Below are 15,867 nucleotides of genomic sequence, written 5' to 3' on the forward strand. Positions count from 1 at the left end.
TTGTTTTTGTGTAGGAAGGTATCCCTTCCTGCACAAAAACAATCCTGTCCGTAATTGAGGCAGCCTTGCATCATTGCACAATGATGCCTGCTTTGGTGTCAGCCTGTCGGAAGTACGCCAGCGCTATGAAACAGCAAATGTGCAAATATCTTGGTAGATATGACACACTTCTGCTCTCTTTCTTTCTCGCAACAGAGAGAAGCAAGTTACCTTGCTGCACTGCTTTGTGTGAAAGGTTAATTAACCCGACCCACAGAATCCATATTTAGCCCTTTACTGTCATAGCTCGATAGGCCCAGTTCTTCTCTGTGCACTAATTTCTTTATACCTATATGTGGAAAGTTATTTCACCTCTCAACAGTTTTGAAAAGCCGTGGGCAATGTGTGGCATGGCCGTAGGGCTGTGCCCAACCCCTACTATGAACAGCCTATGGCTTGCACAACAGCAGTCTGCCGCAGGGTCTGGTTTTCACAGGGGGTGCTGTGGTACCCATGAACCGAAATATATACTTTATTTTTATTTGACTTATGAGAGAGTCCCTTCATTGACCTGGGGGTCAGGCTTTGCCCACCCTGCCCTCTTATGTCACCTTCTTTTTTTTCTGGACTTGGGGACCAAGTGCACTATTCCTGTAATGGAAGCCACAACATTTTGTTCAGTGTTTCAGGCAGCCAATAAGATCACTTGATACCGTGCTACCAGGAACGTTATAGTTCGGCAATAGAATTTTAAAAAAACATAGAAATTCAATTTAAAAATGAAAGGTTAAAGGGATGTTATAGTTAGGCTCACATATAAATAGTACGGACCCACACAAATTCACCTGTTCTAGTCAGAGTTATTTCAACTAACTATAACTTGTGCCTTAAGGTAATTATACCTCGCGCCCCAGCCATGCACAGTTTTTTCATCAAACATTATCAGTGATGTTATCAAAGATGTCATGAGTGCCGTAATTTGTGGGGTGATTAGCAGAGCATGAGTGGAGTGGGGTACAGTTGAGTGACTACAGTGCTGTAGTGTCGAGTAGAGCGTCATACAGTAGAGCGGAATGGAGTAGAGTGAAGTAGCGTACAGTGGAGTAAAGTGTCAGAGTGGAGTGGTGAGTTGTACAGTAGAGTGCCGTGGAGTGTAGGAGAATGGAAAAGTATTTAGTCAAGTAAAATGTCATAAATTGGAGTGTCGTCTTTTACAGTGGAATGGCGTGTCCTAGAGTGTTGGAAAGTGTTGTAGACTGGAGCGCAGTGTTGTGGAGTGTGGGGGCACAGAGTGTAGTAAATGGTGGTGGTGGAGTGTAATGGGGTAGACTAGAGTGACGTACAGTGGAGTGGCATGGATTGTGGTAAAGAGTATAGGCCCACAATGGAATAGCGGACAGTAGAGTGGAGTTGCAGAGTGGAATAACACAGTATAGTGGCGCAGAGTGGAATGAGGTACAGTGTGGTGGCGTGAAGTGGTGTAATCTGGAGTGGCATAGAGTAAAGTGGCATAGAGTGAAGTGACATAGAGTGAAATAGCATACAGTAAGTGGCGTACAGTGGAATACCATACAGTACAGTGGTGTAGAGTGTAGTGGCGTACAGTGGGGTGAGGTACAGCAGAATAGAGTGAAGTGGAGTGCCACAGAGTGGAATAGACTAGAACAGCGTGGAGTGACATTGAGTGAAGTTGCGTACAGTGGAATAGTGTCAATCAATCAATCAATCATTATACTTGGAAAGCACGGCTAGCCCCCCGCTAGGGTCTCAAGGCACTGGGGGGGACAGTAAGTGAGTAGTTGTCGATGAACAGAGGGGATCAGACGAAGAGCTACGTTTTTAGGTCTTTTCTGAATTGCGATAGAGTGGGAGATCTTCTGAGGTGAATGGGAAGGGAGTTCCAAGTCTTGGCGGCATAGTGGGCGAAGGATCTTCCTCCAGATGTGGCCTTCCAGATGCGTGGGACGATGGCGAGGTAGGCAGAGCAAAGCTGCCGGTGGGCATGTAGAAGTAAAGTCTGTGGCTGAGGTATTCTCGTCCGGCGTTGTGAAGGACTTTGTAGGCATGTGTGAGAAGTTTGAATGTAATTCTCTTGTCTATTGGGAGCCAGTGCAGGTCCCTCAGTAGCGCAGAGGTGTGGATGTGTTGCAGTCTTTTCCGTACCTTGGTGGTGGTTCTGATGTACAGTGCATTGCCGTAGTCCAGGCGAGGGCGTGGGTGACTGTTCTTTTGAATTCGGTTGGGATCCATTTTGAGATCTTCCGGAGCATGCGCATGGTGTTGAAACCAGCAGAGGAGACTGCACTGACTTGACAGTTCATCAAGAGTGCTGAGTCCAGAATGAAGCAGAGGTTGCGGGCGTGGCTGGTGGGGGCCCGAGAGCTTCCAAGGGCAGTGGGCTACCAGGAGATGTCCCAGGCTGGGGGGTAGTGTAGAGTGGCGGGGCATACAGTGGCGTGATGAAGAATGGAGTGGCATACAATGGAGTGGCGTAGAATGCAGTACAGTGGAATGGCATAAAGTGGAATGGTATAAAGTGGAGTGACACAGAGTGGAATATCGTTGAGTGGAGCATACTGGAGAAGCATGGAGTAGTATAGAGTAGAGAGTGGCAATGTAAACAGATGTAGTGTAAAAGTGGGTGAACGGATATAGATGTAGTGTGGCAGGAACAAAGGTTATGGGGTGTAAATAGTACTTTTAGGTAGTAGGTGTAAATAGTTTAAGTAGTGCTTAAAATATAAGTGTCAAAATACTATGTATTGTGTCGCGGTAACTTGGCGGTATACCACGGTACATGCCGATGATAAGGCAGTATATGATTAGTTAATGGAAGTCTAAACAAAAACTAAAAGGCAGCCATGTAGTCTTCTGCAGGCTTTGGCTGTGTTCTGGGCTTAGGCCTTAGATATAGGTAAGTAGCAGGTTTTTATTATTGGTCCCTACCTATTAGCACTTTATTAAAGTGATAAAAGGTTGTGCAATTTATTTATAATTTTCTATATATTTGTAAAACACTCTACAGAGGACTGTCCTAGTACCTACAAAGTACCACAGTAGTAACAGAAAAAAAAAATCTATAAAAAAATTAAAACATACATAGGCATATTTACCTATAAATATATATTCTTACGTCATTTAAAAAAAAAACATGTGTGTGGTAAATTCCTAGGTTCTAAAGTACCTTAAAATGATCTGCGTGGTACTTGCATGTGTTTTGGAGACTGCAAGGTAAACATACTGCAAGGATGCGTGGTAAATCTAACATGCCATCTAGTGCATAGTTCAAATGACACCAGACGATAGACAAGAGTAATGGTTGGTAGTACCACTTATCATTCAAAGTACGCAATATGGTGGAGAACGTAGATGAGGTTTGAACATGCAAAAAGCAAACTTACAAATATAATAGGAACATGAGTGCAAAAGGCAATAGGGAACCGTAGCAGACAATTGTTTGAGGTATGTGAGGTCATGTACTGCACAAATTAGATTTTTATCAAGACTTAAAATTCACAGACTACGCTGTCAATGTTCCCATAGCATTGGAGTTGTTTTCTACTAGCATAGCATAGGTCCTTACATCAAAGCTTAAGTAAGTACCTCCAGCTGCAGCAGAAAACTTGCCCGAGATCCCTAGATAGCTCTTCGCCATCTGTTAATAACAGTGCAGGGCTGACTGAATGGGTAGGCAATATGATCACCATGAAAATGCAGGGCCTTTATGTAGCATTTAAATCACTGACTGGGCTGGAACCATGCTAGTTGGTATACATGTTCTTCCAATACTGCACAAGAGTAATTTGCATATTCGCTGACCCAATTCCTTGTAATGTTTACAGCATGTGCTCCTTTACACATTTGCCCTTGCTGAAAAACATTAACAACTTAGGTGGAGCACCAAATTTATTCAATTCTTTCACACACTGCCTCTGAAATACCATTCAAGAGTACAAGCAAGGGAATCAACTGTACCCTAACCATTCTAGAATATCTTATGGACAGACTCGCACACAGTTAGCTAACATTCATAGACAGCCTCTGCCCCAACTTATTTCCAATGCTGTGTGTCTGCAGACAGGTCACTGGATCTCTTCCTTGCCCTTTCTCCCTCAAGCCTATTGATTTTCTCCTTTTAGCCACACTGCGCTCAAAGTATTGACTATGCGCTCCAGTATTATTTGCATATATCTGTAGATTACACTGTTTAGTTCTTCATACTTTCTTGTATCTGCAATACTTTCCAATGCCAGCGTTCTGGCTTGTCTGGTCTTCAGCCACCGTGAGGTTATATTTTGATACTAAATGGTCACAATTATTTGGTTACCCAAATCATACTATTCTTTGCCTATCCTTTTACCATTCTGCCCTTTTTATTGTTCTGTGCTCAGTGTTTGCTAGAGCCATTTGCATGGGATGGCTGTGGACGCCTGATAACAACTGAATGCTGATCCAGAGAGCAGGTAAGCATTTTGCACCCACACATGTATGAACAAAGAAGTAATTGGCTGCGAACAAAAAACAAGAAATGTAAAAGTGGTAATGAAAACTTCTAGCTCATAATTATTTGCTTGAGAAGAGAACAGCTTAGTGGAAGGAGGTGAATGTATTACCATAATATGAAGACACAACTCTTCTAACGGCACACGTAAAATTTCGGGAACCGAATAATCCAAAAAGCTTTCAAACCTGCAGGGATACAGCAAAGCACTTTTTTAAACTCAGAAACATGGAAACTACCCACCAGAGTTGCAAACTGATGTTTCTAAAAGTCTTACCTTTCTCTTGTATACATTCGAAAGCAGAAACCATCTCGTACACGTCCAGCTCTCCCTTGGCGCTGTAGCGCGCTAGCTTTGCTGACAAAGGTCTCCACCAGAGAACTCATCTGGCTGCTCTCATGGTACCTGACATTGAAATGGAAATGGATGGAAATGTGGTTTATAATTGCACCTCTGCTTTAAGAATGCATTCATATATACAAGGGAATGAAAAGCATCGGGTAACCCAAGTTAAGAAACAGGGAAGAGGAATGAAGAGGTTGGATTCTTGAACCTGACTTGTGCGGGGTCTTTAGCATTTCATGGAGAGATGTCCCATCCTAGCTGTACCCCAAAAGACGTCTACAGATCCTCATTGAACCTACGCGTTATCAATAAACACCTGTTGGAACGGAGACCTACTTATCGATAATTAGTCACCAGGAATCGATGTAGCCCTCATAAGGTTTAAGAACTAAGGATTGTATACAATTGCTTGAAAATCAGCCCACCGGGTCCAATGTTGTTCTGATTTTACCTAATCTACGTATCTAGCACAACATTTGCTTGCTTACTGTTTGAGAGTACATCACCACCAGCGTTTTTCTCTTTTCTTCTATTTTGAAGTGTGTGTGTGATAGTATGGTTTCGTGTGTGGAGAGTGTTTTGGTGGCAGCTGGAGTAGACACCCTGGGATGGTGTTTTCTGGAAAATTAGTGTGTGACTGTTGGGGGCCAGGAAAAGAATGTGAAGTTCCTGACTGGGGTCAGTGTCTAGAAGCCAGGCTCTCTAGAAGTAGCTGTGGATGAGCAGCCAAAGCTTATCTAGGAGACACGCAAAGCTCATCCAATACCACTTTAGTCACGCTTAGTACTTACACACATGATAGAAAACACCCAGTGTTACACAAATAAAGGTACTTTATTTTGGTGACAAAAATACCATAGAGGCTATACTCCCTTAGGAGGTAAGTAATACACAAATTATATACATTAGTATGCAGAAATAGACATAAAAACAGTTAGAAAACAGTGCAATTAGTGAAAGTTACAATAGAGATAAAGAGGCCTGGGGGGGAACAAACCATATACTAAAAAAAGGAATGCAAAAGTCGGCCCCCCACCTAGGTAACTGTAGTGTGTAGAGAGGAGCTGGGAGTACTAGGAAAGCCTAAAGGTAAGTACCACAACCCACCCCAGCAACCAGGAAAGCAGGAGTAAATAGCTGTAAATTCCCTAGAGCACACAAAGAATTATGCAAAGTCCAGAAGAGGCTGCAGGACACCAACAGTGGATTCCTGGACAAGAGGACCTATGGAAAAAGGGGACTAAGTCCAAGAAGCACAGCAGAGTCCAGGGAGGTCAGGACCCCCTACCCACTGGGATGAAGGTGCAAGAAGTGACCCACCGGTGAAGAAGAAGAGTCAGCACTGCACCCAAGAAGACGAAGTTGGGTTCCTGGAGGATACAGGTGATGTCCCACGCCGGAAGGAGGATTGCAGTCTAGTTTGCGTCTTCAGGTTCCACCAACAAGGCTTGGCACACACAAAACTTGCAGTTAGTGGAAAGTGGAACTGACGGGGACCAGTAAGGATCAGGTGGACTCTACCCAGGAGGGTGAGCCAGAGGGGGCCCTTAGCGACACTGAGAGCCCACAGAAGCCCAGGCAGGGCCCACAGGAGTCCCACAGGACCGGGATAGGAGAGTCGCAGAAGAGGCCCATGCAGAACTACGAGAAAGGCTCCCACGCCGCCGGAGAACCACTCAGCTTCAAGATGCCTGAAGATCTTGTGGACAGGATGCCAACAAGCCTTGGCAGCTGCAAAGGATGCAGTGCATGGGGGTACTGTCCTGTGTGGGCAGACAAGGGCTTACCTCCACCCAAGTTGGGCAGCTGGAAGAGGGGACTGTCAGGACCACTTCAGTCCACCACCTGTGATGCAGGATCCACGCAACTCAGTAGGAGAGGGGATCCACACAGCCGGTCGTTGATGCAGTTGGTGCTTGCAGAAGCAGGGGAGTAACTGCTTCACCCCAAGGGAGATTCCTTCTTCCTTCTGATGCACGTTGAAGACGGCTGCCTTCAGAGGATGCACAACCGGGGAAATGTTGCAGCTGCAGGAAGGAGCCAGAGATAGAATGTTGCAGGAGGTGTCCTGCTTTTTTGTTGCAGCTTGTAGGGTCCTGAAGAGTCCAGATGCAGTTTTTTCAGTCAGAAGTCAAAGTGGAGGTTGCAGAGGATTCCTGCTCGAGTCTTGCAATTTGAATCTGAGGAACCACCCAAGACAGAGACCATAAATAGCCCTGAAACAGGGATTGGTCACCTAGCTGGGTGACCATCTATCTGGAGGGGACTCTGACGTCACCTGCTGGCACTGGCCATTCAGATGCTCCCAGAGTTCCCTGCGAACCTTAAATCCAAGATGGCAAAACCCAGCGACCCTCCAGAGGAGCTCTCTGCACCACCTCTAGGATGGTGATGGACAGGGGAGTGGTCACTCCCCCTTTCCTTTGAACAGTTTTACGCAAGACTTGGGGTCCCTTAAACGGTGTAGACTGGTTTATGCAAGGAGGACACCAAATGTGCCCTTCAAAGCATTCCCAGTGGGTTGAGGAGGCGACACCACCCAAGCCTGCAACACCTATTTCCAAAGGGAGAGGATGTAACGCCCTCCTCCCAAAGGAAATGCTTTGTTCTGCCTTCCTGAGCACAAGCTTCTCAAGCAACAGGAGGGCAGAAACCGGTCTGGGAGGTTGCAGCAGCTTCGGCTGCCTGGAAACCCTCAGAAGGCTGTAATGGCAATAATGGGGGCCCTCTAAGGAGCCCCCAGAGTGCATGGAATCATTCAACCAATGCTTGCAAATGCCTTGGAGTATGATTCCAACATGTTTGATACCAAACATGCCTATGTTCAGAGTTAGGTATTGACCAAAGTCCAGTACACGCGTAAAATGGTGTCCCCGCACTCACGAACTCTGGGAAAATGGGTCTGGAGTTCCTGGGGGCACCTCTGCTAGTGAAGGGGTGCCCTCACACACAGGTACTTTGCACCCTGCCCTTTGGGCTGGAAGGCCTGCCATAGGGGTGACTTATAAGTGACCTGGTGCAGTGAAAAGTGGCAGTGCAGTGAAAGGGTGCTTGCACTTTTTCAAGCAGGCTGCAATGGCAGTCCTGCAGAACCCTTTGCTTGGGCTCCCTTTTGGTGGCAAAATATATGCAGCAGCCAATAGGGATCCCCTGAAACCCAAATGCCCAGGGTACCTAGGCACCATATACTAGGGATTTATAATGGGGCACCAATGTGCCAACTGTGGGTGAAATACAGAGATAGCAGTTACCAACAACTACATTTAGGGGAGAGAGTATAACTATTGGGGTCATGGTTAGCAGGTTCCCAGTAGGCATAGTCAAACACACTGACAAACAGGCCAAAAGTGGGGGTGACCAAGCTAGAAAGAGGCTACTTATAAGCAGCCAGGATAAACTGTTTCTTCAGTTTTCCTGAAGATGACTTTGTACCAACAGCCTGAGTGTTGCTTTTTAATTGCAGAGTGCTACCAAGGATTCATGCATCCTTACAGTCAGACAGATTTAAAACTACAGTCAATATACTGTTTTGGTTGGGACAAATTCTATCTCAGTGCAAGGCTGCAGATGGAGGAGATGAACACAGTTGAACCAGCAGCATCCAGATTTAGTGGCAAGGCAGGAAGCAGTCATAACTAAACTTTGAAAACAAGACTGCTGCAACGAGTAAATGGCTGGACTGTACTGTGCGTCTGTGAGGTAATCACATGAATGCTACGTATCACTAGTAAGTGGCTGAGAAAGACTCTGTTAACAGACAAATATTTACAGGCAATGTTTAAGGTGTACACAGACAATAAAAGAATTTATTGAAGTGCCATGTGGATGCAGAATTTGTTCAGAATCAGTTTCTGGCAGAGACCTAACAAAAACGATTCTGTTGTAGCTAGGACACTGTAGTACATTGACTACATACTGACACATATTCTGGTCATCCTTTAGTTTATGAGGATAGGTTTATGCCCAAACAGGGTACTTAATTTCTTAAGGTCTAGGAAGGTTAGTATTGATGTACAAGTTGCAAGCATGTTTTGAGCTTGTGATATGGAACAACGCAAGTAGATATTCCATGCTGGAGTCCCACAAACCATCGGTGGAGCTCAACTGCAGGAGATGTTTATTACATGAAACATAGTAGTTGCTGGCAGAATTAAGGCAGTTTTCCCTACTAAAGAATTAATCACAAAAATGGCCACCCTTCCTCAATTTTTTCAGATGGACCGCATGAACATGAAACACCCAGGACATCTAGAGAATCCTTAAGTTTCCAGTATGCAAAGAATGCCTTAATCTTACAGTAAGATGGCCCTGTCTAGGACCTCAATGAAATTACGATAGCCTGCAATATTCCAAAACAAAATCTTTATCTATTTCCCCTGCCAGAACAGTTAAGTACTATTTGTAGGCCAAATGTTTTGCTAGACATGACCTGAATACCATTTGGCCAGGGAAGTAGCTAGCCAACTCTAATTTGTTAGAGAGTCTAGAGATCTTCCTAAGACTAACTTTTCAACCAACCTATACTGGTCAAGGACAGATGTTGAGAGGAACCATTCTGCTGCTTGAAAATGGATCACAAGGGATGTCTTATTAGCAACTAATTTTTTTATTAGTAAATTATCCCTCATGTAATCCGCTGTCAGTTTCTCATATAAACCTTAACACCCAACTTTCAAATATGTGAGACTTGGAAATAACTAATTATGCCGCATAAGGGGAAAACCAGGAAACTTTAGCATCCCCTATCTCTACCACCATCTCTGAAGAACGATCACATTCAATTAAGTCAATATCTGCCCCAATAATAGGACTTAAATCGTGACAGGAAAAGCATACTTTTACAATAGTTCCACAATTAGGAACATTTTGTGTGCCTCCGTTTATTTTCAGGGCGGATGATGTTGCCTTTCTGTCTTGTTAAATGACAAGAATGTGGTCCTAAATTTGAAGTATTTTGACCTGGAGTCAAGTTATCACCAGGCCAACTCTGGAGGAGATTTCAATTGAAATTCCCATTTATCACACTCCATTTACAATTGGAATGAGCTGTAAAAGAGAAGTGTGGGAGTATTTTTGTGCACATCAGTCGCTTATACACCTTTCAAAGCATTATACCTCTCATTCATTGACAAGCCTGACTGCACTTGATCCATTCCCAAACCTTTGCATTGGAACCAACTTTGCAAGAACTGTCATCCAGATCCTTTGTACTGGCAGAACCCACACTATAGGAACATCTTTGTATCAACCTAGTCAAGCAAGCACTAGCACTGCTACCTCCATTAAAAGCAGTTTTAACAGCAAATGGCATAGCATGTGGATTTAACCCCTCACCCAAACAGTAAGTGTGCGTAGTCTGCTTTGCTCTTGTGTATTTGATGCTGTGTGGAACCATGCGGTGGGACACAGGCCTGGTACTCTACTAGTTACCTACTGATATTTGCAGAACCCTCTAAGGCATGGGCAAAGTAGGCAATTGCCCAGGGCTCCAACCTTCTAAAGGGATCCTGGAAGAAAAACTTTATCTTTATGTAACTCATTTCTATTTCGGTATCTCAGGTTCTCTCCTCTCTGTCTACCTCTGTCTCCAAATCTCTCTCACTTTGCCCAGTGCCATATTAATATTTTTGAGGGGGCTCTGGAACAACATACTTCAACTGTTTATGTGCGAACCCCACTTCTGAAAGATTGTTTGGTATCACAAGGACCTCAATTCACAGAAAATGAAAAGTAAAAGTACTAATGGGGGCTCAAAATATGACAGGCACAGGGCCCTAAAATCTTTAAGACAACATTGCATATTTGTATAACTGCATGAAGTATAGAGGGAACAGTGACTAACCCAGTCCCATTAACACCGTCAAGACCACAGGAACATAGAACCTAAACTTTAGGGTGGTTTAATTTTGCAAAAGAGAAAGGGGAACTGTTATAACGCTAACAAATGCAAACATTTCTAGAATGCACACATCTCAGTACAGCCTTTACAAACCCTAAGTGAGCCAGGATGTAAGATAAAGTCAAATATTGATATAGTAAGCATCAATCTAGACACAGCTTTGTTTCCTTCAAACTTTCTAATAAAGGACTAATAAAATACATAAAATAAGCTTGAATACTAGGCGCCGCTCCAGGCCAGACACTTCGTGGCATATTTACAATCTTCTGACGCAGGGCAGCACTGCAAGCCTTCTTGCTGTGCTGTGCTGCCCTGCACCAGAAGAAAGGGCAGGAATGTGCTGTATCCATAACATAGGGCCTTCCTGTCCATTTCCCCTGCGCTGTCGCACAATGAGCTGCCATGCGCCAACGCAGGCACCACTGCGCCAGGATGTCTGTGTTGCAGGGATGATTGTTTTTGTACAGGAAGAGACACCTTCCTGCACAAAAACAAATCAGAAGAGGCGTTTTACTTTCTATGTGTGCAGCAGAATTCAGCACACATAGAAGTAGGAAAAACTAGGAGAAATAAAGGTATTTCTCCTTGTTGTGCCTCCCTTGCACCTCCCTTATGCCTCTGCTGGGGAGACATAGGCTTTTGATGCATTCCCTGGTTTACAATATCTCGCAAATCTGGGAATGTGTCAAATGCCATCGGTGTTACGTGGGAACACCCACCGTAACACCCATGGCACGCCTCCCTGTGGCGGGGTGAGTCAACGCAGGGTGGCTTTACGTAGCCTTGTAAATATGGCCCTGCAGTGTGCGGCTCCAATAAAAATGGCGCAAAGAGGCTTGTAAATATGCCCCTTTGTCTCCTCAGTCTGGCGCGGTACCATTACCTAAGGGCAGTGACTACAAAGAGGAGTATCTCTGGAACCACAGCGATATTATACTGTGTTTATTTTATAGTGTGTTTCCACTATTCTTTTATCTTTATGCAACCCACCACCAACAACGCAAGTCTTGCCTCCTCGCTTTTATCTCCCTTCATCATTTAACACCTGTTTCAATCCTTTTTTCAAAAAAATATATGGGGATTCTGAAGTCACTGCTTCATATATAACGTCTATAAAGCTTCACTAACTTATAGGTATGTGTGAGAAAGTAGCCTCTTTCTAGCCTTCTTACCCCCACTGGCCTGTTTGTGAGTATATGTCAGGGTGTTTTCACTGTCTCACTGGGATCCTGCTAGCCAGGGCCCAGTGCTCATAGTGAAAACCCTATGTTGTCAGTATGTTTGTTATGTGTCACTGGGACCCTGCTAGCCAGGACCCCAGTGCTCATAAGTTTGTGGACTATATGTATGTGTTTCCTGTGTGATGCCTAACTGTCTCACTGAGGCTCTGCTAACCAGAACCTCAGTGGTTATGCTCTCTCTGCTTTACAAATTGTCACTAACAGGCTAGTGACCAATTTTACCAATTCACATTGGCATACTGGAACACCCTTATAATTACCTAGTATATGGTACTGAGGTACCCAGGGTATTGGGGTTCCAGGAGATCCCTATGGGCTGCAGCATTTCTTTTGCCCCCCATAGGGAGATCTGACAATTCTTATACAGGCCTTCCACTGCAGCCTGAGTGAAATAACGTCCACGTTATTTCACAGCCATTTACCACTGCACTTAAGTAACTTATAAGTCACCTATATGTCTAACCTTCACCTAGTGAAGGTTGGGTGCTAAGTTACTTAGTGTGTGGGCACCCTGGCACTAGCCAAGGTGCCCCCACATCGTTCAGGACAAATTCCCCAGACTTTGTGAGTGTGGGGACACCATTTCAAGCGTGCACTATACATAGGTCACTACCTATGTATAGCGTCACAATGGTAACTCCGAACATGGCCATGTAACATGTCTAAGATCATGGAATTGTCACCCCAATGGCATTCTGGCATTGGGGGGACAATTCCATGATCCCCTGGGTCTCTAGCACAGAACCCGGGTACTGCCAAACTGCCTTTTCAGGGTTTGCACTGCAGCTGCTGCCAACCCCTCAGACAGGTTTCTGCCCCCCTGGGGTCCAGGCAGCCCTGGCCCAGGAAGGCAGAACAAAGGATTTTCTCTGAGAGAGGGTGTGACACCCTCTCCCTTTGGAAATAGGTGTGAAGGATGGGGAGCAGTAGCCTCCCCCAGCCTCTGGAAATGCTTTGATGGGCACAGATGCTGCCCATCTTTGCATAAGCCAGTCTACACCGGTTTAGGGATCCCCCAGCCCTGCTCTGGCGCGAAACTGGACAAATGAAAGGGGAGTGACCACTCCCCTGACCTGCACCTCCCAGGGGAGGTGCCCAGAGCTCCTCCAGTGTGCCCCTGACCTCTGCCATCTTGGAAACAGAGGTGTTGCTGGCACACTGGACTGCTCTGAGTTGCCAGTGCCATCAGGTGACGTCAGACACTCCTTCTGATAGGCTCTTACCTTTCTTACTAGCCTATCCTCCTTCCTAGGTAGCCAAACCTCCTTTTCAGGCTATTTAGGGTCTTTGCTTTGGGGAATTCTTCAGATATCGAATGCAAGAGCTCACCAGAGTTCCTCTGCATCTCTCTCTTCACCTTCTGCCAAAGGATCGACCGCTGACTGCTCAGGATGCCTGCAAAACCACAACAAAGTAGCAAAGACGACTACTGCAACCTTGTATCGCTTCATCCTGCTGGCTTTCTCACCGGTTTCCTGGTGGTGCATGCTCTGGGGGTAGCCTGCCTCCTTCTTGCACCAGGAGCTCTGAAGAAATCTCCAGTGGGTCGACGGAATCTTCCCCCTGCAACCGCAAGCAACAAAAGACTGCATCACCGGTCCTCTGGGTCCCCTCTCAGCACGACGAGCGTGGTCCCTGGAACTCAGCAACTCTATCCAAGTGACTCCCACAGTCCAGTGACTCTTCAGTCCAAGTTTGGTGGAGGTAAGTCCTTGCCTCCCCACGCTAGACTGCATTGCTGGGTACCGCGTGATTTGCAGCTGCTCCGGCTCCTGTGCACTCTTCCAGGATTTCCTTCGTGCACGGCAAAGCCTGGGTCCCCGACACTCTAACCTGCAGTGCACAACCTTCTGAGTTGTCCTCCAGCGTCGTGGGACTCCCTTTTCTGACTTCGGGTGGACTCTGGTTCACTCCTCTTCTAAGTGCCTGTGCCGGTACTTCTGCGGGTGCTGCCTGCTTCTGTGAGGGCTCCCTGACTTGCTGGGCTCCCCCTCTGTCTCCTCATTCAAGTGGCGACATCCTGGTCCCTCCTGGGCCACAGCAGCATCCAAAAACCCTAACCGCGACCCTTGCAGCTAGCAAGGCTTGTTTGCGGTCTTTCTGCGTGGGAACACCTCTGCAAGCTTCTTCACGACGTGGGACATCCATCCTCCAAAGGGGAAGTTCCTAGTCCTCTTCGTTCTTGCAGAACACAAAGCTTCTTCCATCCGGTGGCAGCTTCCTTGCACCCTCAGCTGGCATTTCCTGGGCATCTGCCCACTCTTGACACTGTCGCGACTCTTGGACTTGGTCCCCTTGTCTTACAGGTACTCAGGTCCGGAAATCCACTGTTGCTGCATTGCTGGTGTTGGTCTTCCTTGCAGAATCCCCCTATCACGACTTCTGTGCTCTCTGGGGGTTATAGGTGCACTTTACACCTACTTTTCAGGGTCTTGGGTGGGTTATTTTTCTAACCCTCACTGTTTTCTTACAGTCCCAGCGACCCTCTACAAGCTCACATAGGTTTGGGGTCCATTCGTGGTTCGCATTCCACTTTTGGAGTATATGGTTTGTGTTGCCCCTATACCTATGTGCTCCTATTGCAATCTACTGTAACTTTACATTGCTTGCATTACTTCCTTTTTGCTATTACTGCATATTTATGGTATTGTGTACATATATCTTGTGTATATTTGGCATCCTCATACTGAGGGTACTCACTGAGATACTTTTGGCATATTGTCATAAAAATAAAGTACCTTTATTTTTAGTATATCTGTGTATTGTGTTTTCTTATGATATTGTGCATATGACACTAGTGGTATAGTAGGAGCTTTGCATGTCTCCTAGTTCAGCTTAAGCTGCTCTGCTATAGCTACCTTCTATCACCCTAAGCTGCTAGAAACACCTCTTCTACACTAATAAGGGATAACTGGACCTGGTACAGAGTGTAAGTACCCCTTGGTACCCACTACAAGCCAGGCCAGCCTCCTACAGTATGTGTCAATTTTGGCCTTAACACTATCTGTGCCTCAGCCTTACTGCCCAAGTTCAGGCTGGATACCCTACAGAGAAATGGTCACCTTTGCTTTTTTGAACTTTTTTGAATTGTTTTTTTTTTTCACGAGTATTCAGTGTTCACCATTACATACTCACAGTGTATCATGATATACAAGCGATTGGATATTCCAGTGAGTTGCTTTCACCTCTAAACCGAGGGATGAAATATAAACTGTTCATTAAGTTTTGTCATAAAATTATTGTTTCTTTATTTTTTCCAGATCAACTGCAGGTTCAGTTACCGACGAATGAACCACTGAGATTAACACTGGTTGTATTTTTTAGTTTTTTCCCATTCTTCTTTGTGAATGACAATACTGTTGTGGTATGTAGATTTGTATGGCACAGTGTATCACGTGTGAGGGTATCCAAGCGCCAGACATTAGGTCTGGAGGTTCTCCTAGTTGAACATCCAGATCATCAGCTTCTCGCAGAAGCTGAGGAGTGAAGTGGTGGTCCTGATATGTAGAGGGAGTTTGTTCCAGCTTTTGGCTGCTATGAGGGAGAAAGCACAATCTCCTGTCTTGATTTCTGCTGATGTGGGGGATTTGTGCGAGGGAGAGAGAGGTGTAGTATAGATGTCTGGATGGTTGGTAGAGTTTGAGTCAGTCATTGAGGTAAGCTAGTGCTGCGTTGTGAAGGACTTTGTAAGCATGGATGAGAAGAACTTCCAGCGTTTCTGCATGAAATGTGAAGTAGGACGTGATGTGCGCGCTTCTGGGGATGTCTAGGATGAGCCTGGCGGCGGTGTTTGGGATGGTTTGGAGTCTTTGTTGGAGTTGCCAGGAGATTATAACATATAGGCCCTCATTACGACTTCAGCGGTCTTTGAAAAAGACCGCCAAAGCCGCGGGAGCCAATA

At 45.5% G+C, this 15,867-nt stretch overlaps 1 protein-coding gene across 1 annotated transcript in view; it reads right to left on the reverse strand.

Annotated features, from left to right (window-relative positions):
- DHX29 (DExH-box helicase 29) overlaps positions 1–15,867 on the reverse strand; it is a 935,315-nt gene that overhangs the window by 143,566 nt on the left and 775,882 nt on the right. Inside the window, exons 19-20 of the mRNA XM_069222079.1 lie at positions 4,758–4,886; positions 4,593–4,668 (exon numbers count right to left, since the gene is read on the reverse strand). Of these exons, the coding sequence (XP_069078180.1) occupies positions 4,593–4,668; positions 4,758–4,886 (205 nt within the window). The remainder of the gene's footprint in view (positions 1–4,592; positions 4,669–4,757; positions 4,887–15,867) is intronic.

This window comes from Pleurodeles waltl, chromosome 1_1 (genome assembly GCF_031143425.1).
Source record: "Pleurodeles waltl isolate 20211129_DDA chromosome 1_1, aPleWal1.hap1.20221129, whole genome shotgun sequence".
NCBI classification, from domain to species: domain Eukaryota; kingdom Metazoa; phylum Chordata; class Amphibia; order Caudata; family Salamandridae; genus Pleurodeles; species Pleurodeles waltl.